Source organism: Micromys minutus (genome assembly GCF_963924665.1).
Source record: "Micromys minutus genome assembly, chromosome: 25".
In the NCBI taxonomy this organism is placed as follows: Eukaryota; Metazoa; Chordata; class Mammalia; order Rodentia; family Muridae; genus Micromys; species Micromys minutus.
In genome coordinates, this window is record NC_137960.1 from 39,133,198 (window position 1) to 39,147,341 (window position 14,144).

The following is a 14,144-nucleotide window of genomic DNA, read 5'->3' on the forward strand; positions in this document are numbered from 1 at the left end:
AAACACGAGAAGTTAGGTACCTCTTTGTGTGTGTGTGTGTGTGTTCCATGAACCATGGTTTAGAAAAAGAAAAACTTCCTGACTTCAAAGTACTACAACTGGGTTGGGGATGGGGCTCAGTGGTACAGAATTTGCCTAGCATTTACAGGGCCCTGGGTTAGATGGTGAGAGGAGGGAAGATGAAGGGGTGGTGGGAGGAAGAGGAGGAGGAGGAAGAGGAGGAAGAGGAGGAGGAGGAGGAGGAGGAGGAGGAGGAGAAGGAGGAGGAGGAAGAGGAGGAGGAGGAGGAGGAGGAGGAGGAGGAGGAGGAAGAGGAGGAGGAGGAGGAGGAGGAGGAGGAGGAGGAGGAGGAGGAGGAAGAGGAGGAGGAGGAGGAGGAGGAGGAGGAGGAAGAGGAGGAGGAGAACAATTTTTGGAAGCTTGCTACTTGAGAGAACTGTGCCAATCCCGATTTTGTAGTGACTAGTTTTCCCAAGACACCACTTCCTAGTTTGTTTTAAATGCTGAGCGTGTCAGAGTGAAGTGCAGCTATGCAAAGCTCTCCAGTTTGTTGAATGCAGTCCCACAGGCACTGTTATAACCTGTGCACTGCTGCTGTGGCTCTGTGGGAAGTCTCAGTCTGAGCTGAGCACACTGCACACAGAAACAGCAGAGCTATGGGCTGCCACTAGGGTTCGTTTCTGTAAGAATGGAGCAGACAGATCTATGGTGGCCTGCGTACACACAAACTGTAAAAGTTAACTCAACATTTCCACACTCTTTTTTTGTTTTTGTTTTTAATTTCCAGAGCAATGTTTTATGGTTGATTTATTGACACCGAGTTTATAACTCAGAGCCTTTCACGTGCTAAGTAGCAGTCTATCACTGAGCTTTAAAAATTATTTTTGAAGCTTGTTTTTGTATGTGTAAACAACCAGCATGTAAAGTATCCAGGAATGTTGACATCTAGAAAACACTTGTATTCTACACCTTTCATGGAGTCATTTACGTTTTCATGACTATATGTAGTGTTACAATTAATACACTATTAAAAATTCACCCATATCATTTTAATGGGCAAAGCAACAAGATTGTTCACATTTAGACCTCTTGATCTAAAACAATCTAACATTCTAATTTCAATTCCAATTTCAGTATTGACTCTCATCCCTTTAGATTCAAAGCCTTTGGGTGTTCACCTTTTAGCGATGGTTATTTTAGCAATTTTAAATATCATCCTATTTGCACCACTTACACACACACACACACACCTCAAATAGTTCTGCAAGCTGGTTCAGGCACATCAGGAATGGTTTAATAAACAAGGGCAAGTGCTGCATCCAGCAGCACAGAGCTTGGCGGCGGCGTTTTTTATCCCAGGCAGTATCATTAAACGACCCAAATGTGTCCATTTCTAAACGCACGTCGGCGAGGGAAGGGTGACTGAACAATCTGTTTTGACCGAGCGCCAGAGGGGAAAATCCACAGGCTGTTTGACCCGAGACTTCAGCTCTGCTGCCCTGACTTTTGCGCGTCGGCACAGCAGAGCAGTCCTTACTCTGTTCCGAGACCTCCCCTTAGACGATCTGGTCGCCTGCCCAGCAGTGCACTCCCTTTGCACAGGCCGCGCAGCCCTGGGGGCGTCTGCGAAGCTATGGGTGCGAGCTAGCGTTGGCAGTGCTCGGCCCCACCGCCCTCAGCCCTCGCCCGCCCCGTACCTCGTCCTGGCCGCGGCCACCGCCACACTGGTGGCAGCCCAGCAGCTCCGAGACGGCCAGCGAGGCCGCGTACGCCTCGTTCGCCGCGGCGGCCAGGCGCATGTCGGAGGGGCGGCTACGGCCGCAGTCCGTCGCTGCAGAGCTTCAGTCCGCACACGGCGGGGGCGGGGCAGGCGGCTCTGACAAACAAGCCGCGAGGCCCCGCCCCACGCCCGTCACTCCACTGCCGGGCGGGCGCGCCCGCCAATGCCGGCCCGCGGGGACTCATAGCCCCACCCCTTGGCGCTGGGGTTGGAGAGCGTGCGGGCCAGGCCAGCAAAAACAAGCTTGAAGGCCAAGCGCCCAGCATGGAGCTGACACTCAGTTTGGGAACAGGCTAGCTGGGTGGAACTCTGGCAGGAAGATGCAATGTGCATCCCGGGACGCAGGGAAAGGCAACCTAATTTCCCGTCTCCCAGGCTAGGGCAGGGCATTTACCCATAGGCAATCAGCATCTAGCCGGACCCTGGCAACACCAGGCGAAATCCAGTTTTCCTTAAATTGTACAAACTACCGAACCTTCTTCTTTTCTGATGGCCAAATGAGGCAAAATGGACTGCAGAAGCAGGAGACCATGGCCTATATTCAATGTAAAATTTATTCTTGGCAAGTGATGTAGAAACTCTAAATATTTTCCTTGGCAGCAGGTCTCCCAATTGTCTTTCTTCAACAACTATATTCCATGGCATTACAACATCTAATATTCCCTCACAGATACCTTGCATTACAAAGAAAACCCTTTGTGAAATCTAACAAGGAACCTGGAAAAACAGAGTTTTAAGACATAAATCACTGACATTTTTAGATGCAGAATCTAAATCTTGTGCCAATCTTATTTCCTTCCTTTGGTAGCTTTATTGATTTCTTAAAGTGGGGGGAAAAACCTTGTTAAATAAGATCTCCTTTCGCTATGCTTGTGTTTTCAAAAGCTTACATGATCAGGTTAAGAAAAGAAACAATGAGAACATATTCAAAGGAAATAAAAGGAGCTTAGACTACGAACACTGACAGACACAACTAGGACTTCAAGATGAAACTAAGTGTCAAGATGAAACTAAGTGTCGGTCTGGGGAGGTGAGGCTACACTGTGTCAAAGAGACTGACTGCTGAGAGTTTGAAAGGGCGGGTTAAAATGTTACTCTTTCTTTTTCAATGTTGCAGCTTCTTATAGACCTCCCCAAAATCTTTCCTTTTTTAACCAAGAGACGCAAGCTGCTTAATTAATAAAAGAGAGGCTACAGAGAGGTCTAAGCACTCTTCCACTAAAGAGCCACAGAAATAGACGGTATAATCAAATTTCTACCTAGCCATAAACAAACAATACAGTCCATTAAGCTGCCCATCTCACATGAACTGGCAGTAAATGAGGAACTTAGAGAAATGAGTTTAATTGATGTGTGGGGTTGAAATTCATAAAAGCTAGTTTAAAAATGAGTAAAGTTTAAAAATGATGAAAATTGATGGCTCTGGAATTGTTGTTGAGTGATGGTTTTGTTTTCTGAAGTTATAGTTTTAGTTTATCTAGCAGGGTATGCCATGTTTATTAAGTTATTAAAATTGTTCTCTGGGCTGGAGAGATGGCTCAGTGGTCAAGAGCACTGACTACTCTTCCAGAGGTCCTGAGTTCAATTCTCAGCAACCACATGGTGGCTCACAACCATCTGTAATGGGATCAGATGTCCTCTTCTGGTGTGTCTGAAGGCAGCTGCAGTACACTCAAATATAATAAATAAATAAATCTTTAAAAGAAAAATTGTTCTCCATTGCAAAAATATTGTTTACCTTTCTATTTACAAGATACAAAGGAAAAACATGAATTCAGCTAATTCCAAGATGGTTTAAAAATAATAAAGTGCTAAATTTGTATATTGCATATATAGTGTCTAATATATTTATAACTTGATAAGTATTTATTGAAAAAAAATAGTTCAGCTGAAAACAGCCATCTCCTGTAAGCAGGCAAGACTTGGACACCAACCCAGCCACAAAGCTTTCATTTGTCCTGCCTATAAGATATGCAGGGTCAACCAATGACTGGCCCAGCTTGAGACCTGTGCCATGAAAGACAACTGGCCCCAGATACTATTATATATGTATGTGTGTTTGTGTGTGTGTGTGTGTGTGTGTGTGTGTGTAGTTGCCATCTGAGAGGCTTCATCCAGTAACTGAAAGAAACAGATACAGACCTATAGACAAACACTGGATGGAGCTTGGAAAATCCTATGGAAGAGGGGGAAGGAAGGATTGAAGGAGCAAGACGGGTCAAGGGCACCACAAGAAAACCTACAGAATCAACTAGCTTGGGCCCACAGGGTCTCACAGAGACTGAACCACCAACCACAGAACATGCATTAGAGAGACCTAGGCCCTCTGCACATATGTAACAGTTGGCAGCTTGGTCTTCATGTAGACTACTAAGAGCAGGAACAGGGGCTGTCCCTTACTCTGTTGCCTGTCTTTGGATCCCTTTCCCCTAACTGGACTGCCTATTTATCCTCAATAGGAGAAGATGTGCCTAGTCTTACTGAACTTGATATGCCAAGGCAGAATGATATTCATGGAAGACCTCCCCTTTTCTCAGGAGAAAGGGAAGAAGGGTGGATGGGGGATGGTGAGAAAGAGGAACTGGGAGAAGAGAAGTCTGCAATTGGGATGTAGAGTTAACTAATAATAAAAATGTCAGATATCCCCAACCAAATTAGAAACACCAAAAAGATCCTTTACGGTGTCTATAAAGACTAACCTAAATACTTACAAGAGTGGGATGGAGAAATGGCTGAGTGGTTAAGGGCACTGACTGCTCTTCTAGAGGTCCTGAGTTCAATTCCCAGCAACCACATGGTGGCTCACAACCATCTACAATGAGATCCGATGCCCTCTTCTGGTGTGTCTGAATCAGTATACTCACATACATGAAATAAATACATCTTTAAAAAAAATGAAAGGAAAGGAGTTTACTTAAATAAACACATACTTTCAAAGGCACTAACTTCTGATCTCTTGCATAAACAGTACTACGAATTAGTTACTTTATGTCCATTAAAAAATATTAAAAAGCACTGCCCCAAATAAATCTACAGTGACCATGAATTGTAGCAAATGTATTAATTAATTGTCCTGGAAATACTATGTGGCTTTCACTGCTTGGGATGTTTCCCTCCAAGTCATGTATTAGAAAGTCTGTGTTTACCTAAGCAGTTTATCTCTTGAGTGGGGCAGCAAGGTGCCCAGTGTTGGACTCACTGAGCCTGTCGTGAAGACCAAAGCTAAGGACAAGCATCCCGAGCATGGGGCAGGCCTGGGAGGGCCTGTGATTTCCACATCTGCTAAGAGCTCTCAGCAGAGGCTAGGAGGTAGTTTGTAAAGTCTGCTATTTGAACATTTCATTTCAACATTTTGTTCCTTTTAGGAGGAATCCTGGCATCTGATCAAGGAGGTAACAGAATTATCTTTTCCTCTAAAATGTTTTGGCCAAATCACAAGCTGTGTCAAACTGAGATTCATTTTCTCTGCATGTGTCCTTAGCAGAATGCCCACAGCCTTCATCTCTTCAGAAAGAGCTCATACACGTACGCAAAGCAGAGCAACAGCAATGGCATGATCCTGACTCTGACTGCGAACACTCAGTCAGGCATGGAGTGATCAGTCACCACAGGCTTTCTGGAGGAAGAACACCTTAGATGGAGCTGGGAACCATTTTTTTTGGTTAAAAAAAAAAAAAGTCAGGGGAGATTTTGGGAGCAGGGAGGCAGGCCTTAGTAAAGCATCCAGCAAATGCAAAGGGAAGGAAGTCCAGTGAATAAATGTCTGGAGCAGAGGGGGAAGGAGAGGACTAGGAGGCAAATGTACAGAAGCTTTAGGTACTGCATTCAACTTTCATTAAGGAATATGGGTTTCATTCCTAAGGGTATTGTGAAGATACTGAAAGGTTTAAACAAAAGAGCAACATTCTATCTGCATTTAGCTGATGTTTAGAAAAACATACTGAATGAGGCAAACTGGGGAGCAGAGAGATGTCAGAGGTGGCTAGGGCAACCCTGACTCGGCATGTGGGTGGTGTGACAAGCAAGGTGAGGGAGACCAGTGCCACGGTTTTCTCTGTCCAAGGAGGTGGTAACGTGCTCCTAGGAGGAAGCCCCACACTCCAGGTCTTGGAATCTAGAAGATAATTCTCAGATTATTTGCTCTGCTAGCCAAGCTCATTAGGTCTTTACGATTTATAATCAAGTCATATGATGGAATAGGCACTGTCTTAGAAAGAACAGTTATTAATAGAACTCTAAGTGACCGACAGTGACCATGCTTTCACACGCCACATGCTTCAGGTTGCTAACCAAAGTCATAGCACAGATCCGTAGTGCACTCACCAGGGTCAGACTGTGTCCCATAGTTGGGAACGAATATAGCAATGGCTTCAGTCTTTAAACCAAGAGTGGGAGTGGGGTCTGTCAGATTTATGTAGTTCAAAATTCCCAGTTGTCAATTAAAATGTTTCATGTAGAATAAGCTGGTTTATAACGTTACTTCTGCTTACTAATTTTGTCAAAAATATTCTCCTCCAACTTGTATCTTCCTGTTTTTAAATACAGAGCTACCCTGCTAACGAAGCACTTTGTCCTCTTCCTCCTCGGGCTTTGGGTACATTGCCATCCTTCCAACATAAACTTAATTTTAATTATTCTTACTTGCTCTGTGCTTTTACACTTCCTCAGCTGAATTTTCATAATTATGTTACTTTAAAGCAGCAAGACTGGGGACCAGTCACTGTTTTTCCCTCTAACTTAAGGTTTCTTAAGTCAGATTTCTTCTTCATAAGACATATGTCAAATGTTTAAATCCCTGCACAAAGGAATTAAAACATATGGGCTATTTATTACCCATACTTGTAAATAGACAGTATTCTAAAAAGCCTTAATGGTTTTAAATTTAAAAGTCATCTTCGTCCTTAAAAATTCAGTATGTTACAATATGTGTTCGGGTTTTCCAGGCTGATGATGAAGAGACCAGTAACTTATCAAGTCCTATGTGTCAGACAGCAAACGTGTGTGCAGAAAGCAGCTCCCATTACCCTAGTGTTCACATTTGTGAACCAGAAACTCAATGAACCATGACTGATTTGTTCCAGGTCATACAAGTGAAATGCAATATGGAACTAGCACCCATGTCTTTCTGATTTACAGACCAGCACTGCCGAACAGCAGTCATCATGTGAAGCCGCTTCTCCTGACGAATTTAAACTGAGCTGCTGTAGCACTCTGAGCCCTTGGTTCCAGAGCCAGAAAAGAAATGAGGCAGAAAGAAAACTCACTGCCTTGATTTGACTCAGTGGAGCTCAGAAAGGTGAGGGAGGATGTGCTGTGGGTGGTCTGGGCCTTTGTCACAGAGCCTCTCTCCCCCTCTCTCCCTGCCACTCTCATCTCTATGACCTCATGCTCTCCAGATCAGCAAGACTATCTTGCTGTGCCCCCAAGACCCACCCACTGCCTAAGATAATTCTCCGCACTCACTGTAGGGACAGACGTGATCTGAGTCGTCTCTTAGCTCATCATTAAGCTCTGGATGCCTGCTCTGCCGCAGTTCCAGTGCCTCTGTGTACATCCACCAGCACATGGAGACTCTAAAGTGCCATGTCAGTTACAGCATTGGCTCCGTTCAGAGCTTCACAACCAGTTCAATATTGTTTTGTTAGTGCTTTGGAGACTTGGGGGCTGCCATATGTCCTCAGAGGCAGGGAGCTCAGCTTGTTTCAGGTTTAGCTCTGCTTTTAGCCTCTCCCTCCTCCTTTGGAAGCTACTAATACTCTCAGGCTGCTTTGATTTCTGGGCTGGTTTTTTTTTTTTCATGCACTGGCAAGACAAGGTTCCCCAGCAGCATGTGTAGTGTAAGTCACTTGTTAAGTCGGACAGGTACATGCAAGTCAGACACTGTCTGTGCATAGACCATTGTCTGACAAGACTCGTAGGACATTTTGTAACTTGGCTTTAACTATCCACAGGGCCATCTAGGGTGAAGCGATAGGGAGGCAGCTCTGTTGAGATGAAGTTAAATAGCCTCATTCAATCAGCAGACAGTCACTTCTCAGCCTTACGGAATTAAAAGGGAGTGGAGCTGATTGGAAATAGGAGGCCCAGGAAGCTGAGTGTATGGGGTTGACAGTTGGTCTTTTACGACCCTAGGAGCTACCAAAGGCTTTGAGGAGACAAGGTGATACAAGTCAAAGGTACCTTAAGACAATAAATACACGTATAAGTAAGTAGAAAAGATGTCTTAGACTATGAATATATACATATTGTGTAATTAAAAAATAATTTTAGGGGCTATTACTTCATTTATACCTAAATCTAAAAACTTACTCCAAAAGAGATTAAATATCAAATCTATTTATCTTGATGATTTAGTTGGGTTTGGACACGCCACATCCCAGCCCTCAAGCCTAATTACCTTGTACTTATTCTGAGCCCAAAGACCTGAAGGAACCCAACTTTCAAGTTCCATTTTTACAAAATAAATTCTCGACATGGTTAAAGCGCACGAGCTCAAATGCATATTAATGATCATTGACTCAATCATGAATTCTAAGTAGTTATTCCTGCTACAGATAATTTTGATTCTAAAGACAAAATGGTAAGGATAACATTTTAAAATTTTTAAAATAAAATTATCTTTTGTTTCTGTCCACTGTTCAATACCTCTCCTACCCCATGCCTGCTGGTAAGAAAGGAATAGTGCTTTCTACCTGTTTCTGTGTGTACAGTTCTGTAATAATCTTTATGCCTCTAATCTTTAAGACCACTTTTTCTTCATGTATCTCCCTCTGAGGTCTAGACTCTTAGCATGGGCACAAGGCACAGGGCTGCATGCGGTGACCACTTGTCTGTCCTTGTGTCTTATAAACATTCGTTCAACGTGGCCATGAAACCCTCACTCAGCAGTCTGGAGACCATCTTCCTCTTTATCTAAAGGCCGTGGGGGAAGTCAGGGCTCAGAGGTTCAACAACTGAACATACTTAGTTTTGTTTGTTACAAGCCACTTCCTATTTACGTAAAATATTCTCCTAGAAGAAAGATAATACTGGTTTTTTAAATTTATGTTTTTCACATAAGTCAGATCTGAACAGAATTCAAGGCCACCTCATTTGTAGTAATAGATCCTTATTTTTGGCAAATTGGAAATTATTAAAATAAAATTTTATTTAGATGATTAATTTATTATAATGTCAATTTTAAAGGTTTTAGTATAGGGTTATTTACAGATGTCAATGCTGTGTGCTTTGGTAATTTACAGAAATCTTGATATTACATAACTATAAGTAGAATGAGCCAGACATGAATTATTTATAAATATTTACTGAATGTAGAGTATATACATTTAATCTTTTAAATATCCAATGTAGGGTATAGGATGTGGAACTCTCACAGAGAGGGTGGCTTGGGGGCTCTGCAGGGGGTATTAAGTGGGACAGTTATTTAGTTTGTAAATCAGTTCTGGAAAAAGGGAGGACAGGAGGAAAGAAGAAGGGGAGGGAGGGGATGAAAAGGGGAAGAAACCCAGTAACCTGTAAGTTCCTCTGTTAGCTAGCTGCTAAAATTAAGAACAAATGAACTTCATGATTCACACATTTTCATTTCAGCTTTGAAATTCTACTCTTTTCACTTAATTTCTGATTTTATCAAGGATTCTATGTTTCTAACAGAGCATGATGGTACACATCTGTAATTCCAGAACTTGGAAGTCTGAAGCAGGAGGATTCCTAGCTTGAGGTGAGCCTCTCAAGCCAGTGAGACTCAGTCTAAAACACCAGCATTAACTAAACAGAAAAACACCTATGCTTTATACTAGAAGCTGTTTTACACACACACACACACACACACACACACACACACACACACACACACACTTTTTTTTTTAATATTCTATTCCCGGGCAGTTAGGCACATTGTGCACCATATGGAACATCTTCAACCCTCAAATTACTAATTTTTGAAACTTATTTTTCACAACGTATATTACAGATGTTTACCGATTTGGGTTAACTGAAGATAGAATATATGATGTCACCAGGAATTCAATGGCTGGAAACCACACTTCTTCCACCACTGTGAGTACCCGTGTGAGCATTCTCGCTCATGTCTCAGAGGTGGGGTGAAGGTTGTTACTATGCTAGTCTTTGGAGTTTTTGTTTTCTTCTTTGGGGTGGGGGTGAGGTCTCATTTAGCCCAGGCTATCTGCAAATCTGCTAAGTAGCCTAAACGCTCATGAACTTCTGACCTACCTGTCCTCACTGCCCGAGGGCTGGTCTCCCAGGCTAAGAAACAATTACGCCTGTCCACCTGTCCACATCACTGTGAATATAACTTCAGCAGTAGATGATTATAGCAGGGGGGCATTTTTTCTTTCAAAAGAAAATGTCAGCAGAAGCTCAGGCACTTGAACTTAGCCCGCGTGCCCAAAGCACAGAGCAGTCAGTTTCTGAATGCCACAGCTCATGATGACTTAGTGCATACTTCAGCCTTTTCGGTGCCCCGTGGTGTACTTTTACAAGAATAGTGAAAAATTATAAGTTATTTGAAACCCTGAATTTCAACACTGTTTTGTGACAGTGTCTTGGTCACTGGATGAACTACAGTGTCCTGACTGAGAGTCCACTGAAGAGCTGTGGCCGGCTGGGGAAGGCTAAGCGCCTGTTTAGCACCCAAGGTCACCAGTTCAACTCCTAGCAGCGCATAAGACTCAAACCTTCACTCAAAACCACAGGGAATAATCTCTCCCCACGCTTGGGTAAGAAACTCTAATTGAACTCAGAGGGTCACACACAGGAAGCTGGGAAAGCAGGTCCGGCAGGAGGGTGTGAAAGAGGGAATGAGGCAGGGTGTGAGTCTCTGGGTGAAAATGACTGAAATTCATTATACAAATGCATGAAACTCACACAATAGAAATTAATAAATATACAAGACTAATTGTTATCTGTGTAAACAGTTTCTTCAATATCATGAATTTAAGAAGACTCAGCAATCATATGGAACTACTTACTATCCATAACAATTTCAAATTGCCCAAAACATAAATTATTCTGATCATTTTCACTGACTGATTTGATAGATAATTTCTTTATTCCAACTTAAAGAAGTCATTTGTTCACACAATGGTATAGTGTTAGACATTATTTATGAAGGCATTTTGTAACATTGCTTGATTAAAGACTGGGTTCACGCTCCCGGCCCAGCCGTGAGATGGCTGCAGCAAGTCCCAGCGTCTTCCTGCTCAGGACTACAGGCAGAGCTCACAGTCTCCTCTGCTGCAAGTGCTGCTTCCTGTATGCAGGACTGGGCCCCAGCGGCGGGTCTGGAGGAAGGGATCCCACAGATAGCATCCATGAGCAAAGATGTGTGGCAAGCACTGTGGAACCTTTCAAAGTACTGACCCTACGGCTGAACACAGACTGTCCTCAGCGAAAGTGATTGGGAATGACGTGGTCCAAGGCTATGGAGCAGTTCCTGTGCCCACAAACACACCATCCCCATGTTTGTGCCAGAGTCCATGTCTACACTACAGAGTTCACAAGCTGGTTCACGGGACAGCGGCTGGAATACACAGACCTCAAGGTGGTGGCCCAGGGTGAAGGCTGAGATGTGACCCATGTTCACTCTCAGGGATTTGTCACCCTCCTCTTCAATGTGGAGACCAAGGACATGAAGACGCTGGGCTATGACACTGTGCCTGTGGACACACAAGGAGCCCTGAGTCCCAGCCGGCCACAGGGAAACCCACAATAAAAACACCAGCCCTTCTGTCCACCCCTGTGGACCAGATACCCTACAGCCCACGCATAAGCAAGGACAGGCCAACCTGGCTGGGAAGTGGAGGAGCTAAAAATAGTGTTATATAATAGTCACGTTATTTTTCAGACAAAAATGTAAGTTCATGATGTATTTGAATTTGTTTCTCTATGACCACCTCACGATCTGTACCTAGAACTCAGAGTCAGACTTGGGTCAGGCCTTAAGGCCCAGAGAGCTCCAGGGATGTCTACTGGCTCTAACATTCAGCTGGGGAAGTCTAGTTCACAGGATCACACCCATCAAAGCCACAGAGAGCCTGAGAGAGAAAAGGCTCTGGGGCTCACAACTCTGCAGATGCTACAAACAAGCCTCATTCCCCAGCACTTTGATGTAGCCTGCCCTGAAGGCTGTCAATCTTCCTACTCCTCAGACTTGAATAAAGTTAGCCCCTCCCTTCAGTAACAAAGTACCAACGTGGCTATTTATATCCTTTATCCAACATCACAAAAGTTTGACCTAGTAACTATCAACTGGAAAAACAAACCCCAAAAAGATGAGCCTCTGGCTTTGTTCTTATTAATAAAGATACTACTGACATCCAGATAGTCTTTAGTGTTTATAATAGGTTTTAAAAAGATGTGTTTCCTTTCTATGATGTAGAACTTGTTTTATGTCAGCAAATCCAAATACATTTAAACAGTTTAAATGATAGTATTTTAATGTGTGTACCACACACAATTAGAACTTAAAAATGTTAAGATACTGTATGCTAACTTTACACACTAATGAGTTACAGCAATTGCAGACTTCTGAAGGTGGAGGTGGGCAGGGAAAGGGCAGGCAGGCAGCAGGGTGCAGTTCATATGGGTCGCTAAGAACAAAACACAAGCCTAGCCAATCACAAGGCAGACAAACATGAACTATGCAACTGCTCCAGATACCAATGAGGTGCAACCTTCAGTTTTTTCCTTTTAAATTATATAGTCAGATGTCAGAGCAGAACACAACTTATAAAACAGGGTTCACTGTCCCAGGTTCAACGTAACTGATAAAAATCTCTTTATCAACTCTTGATAAAACATATTGATACCATACCAATAATTTATTTTATTCATCTTTATATGACACATAGAATATACATTAAATATAGAATTTATGGAAAAATTTCTCTCCTAGCATAGATTGAAAATAAAAGTAGAAATCTTTTTTTAAAAAGGGTAGGAATCTTCATAAGAAAAGATTCTTTTCAAGTTCCCTAACAATTTCCAAAATTTTCAATAATGAAAGGCAATAGTGTATTTCCAAATACAAACATAACCTTCAAAGAACGCCAACTGAGGGGCAGCTCAGTTCTGCCATGTTTTATGTCATGGCCCCTCAGACAGATCTCCTGAGGATTCTGGAGAGGTTTTCAGAGTGTTGCTGATGTCACTGTCATGTACAGCTTTTCAGACCTCGGCATTCTCTTACACTGAAGGCTAATTTTCAATACAGGCAGAAACATATACAAAAGTTAAGTTTCTTTCACTTTGCTTTGTCTTGCAAATTTAGAAAGCATTCTAAGACACTTTTCAGTGAAAAGCATCAAGGGCTACATTTAATTTTCTCTCTAATTTATTTTTGTATATATGTACATACACGCATGTGCATGGTGTATGTTGTGGGCACATGTGCCACAGTGTGTGTGAAGACCAGAGGCTAATTTTGTGGATTCAGTTCTCGGCCTGTTGAGGGGATGGATGGTAGGGTAGTGTGGGTGGGGGATGGAGGGGTGGGGATTATGAAGAAAGTCAGACCCAGGTTACTCAGCTTGCAGCAGAAAAGCCTTTACAGGCTGAGCCATTTCACTGGCCTGAGTCTCTCTTGGTACTGTAAATCCTTTGCTGGGGCCATGGTTGGCTGGAGGGCACTTGCCTGGCACACATGACACCCTAAGACCCACCCACTCTCACCCTGACACTGGCACACATGACACCCTAAGACCCACCCACTCTCACCCTGACACTGGCACACATGACACCCTGGCAATTGCTAGTTTTGGTTCCCTAAATTGTAGTATTTTAAGGAGACTGGCTTTACCTGCTGTGATCATCCATTATTTATTTGCTAGATCTGTCAGACATGTTAAAACATGGGTTTGCTAATAATGGTGCAGGCTGTAGTAAAAAAAACTGCATGTGTTATTTTCCTTTGATACTGTATCAAAGGATGGGAAAGCAGACATTTAGAACACCAGCTTTAGCTTTACTTACAAGGTGACATATCTGTGTGTCATCCTGCTCTCCTCAGTTGGCACAGAAAACCAGGCCACGTTAAATTTATTTAGAAAAGAGATGATTTACGTGAAACTCAAGTTTCCTTTGGACTACTAAACTTTAATAATTTGGTTCATGTAAGCATTACTAGAAGTTTCAGCAATACTGCTCCAATTTGTAACATATTCAGAATTGTTAGGGGAATATATATTATAAGTTAGGTAATTTCTTCCCCAGTTTATAGTTTTTGAGACTAAGACAAACAGCTCTTTTCCTTTCTTCTCCTTTTGTCTTGTATTTTTAGTGGTTTGGGGTGAAAGCCCCATGGCTTTGGAGATGTTAGACTGGTCCACTGAGCCACATTCCCAGCCTT

The 14,144-nt window shown here is 42.9% G+C and overlaps 1 protein-coding gene and 1 pseudogene across 4 annotated transcripts in view; one reads left to right on the forward strand and one right to left on the reverse strand.

Annotated features, from left to right (window-relative positions):
- The window catches only part of SESN1 (sestrin 1), an 87,719-nt gene that overhangs the window by 20,115 nt on the left and 53,460 nt on the right, over window positions 1-14,144 (reverse strand). The window contains exon 1 of one of the 3 annotated variants that reach the window (XM_080937865.1): window positions 1,698-1,840. The exons of the other annotated variants lie outside the window; for them this stretch is intronic. Coding sequence (XP_080793991.1) covers window positions 1,698-1,799 — 102 coding nt within the window. The 5' untranslated portion in view covers window positions 1,800-1,840. Of the gene's footprint in view, window positions 1-1,697; window positions 1,841-14,144 lie in introns of those variants that run through there. 3 annotated transcript variants of the gene reach the window in all.
- On the forward strand, window positions 10,968-11,510 carry LOC308436694 (B9 domain-containing protein 1-like; annotated as a pseudogene). Its single transcript has one exon. The product of its transcript is annotated as a B9 domain-containing protein 1-like (transcript).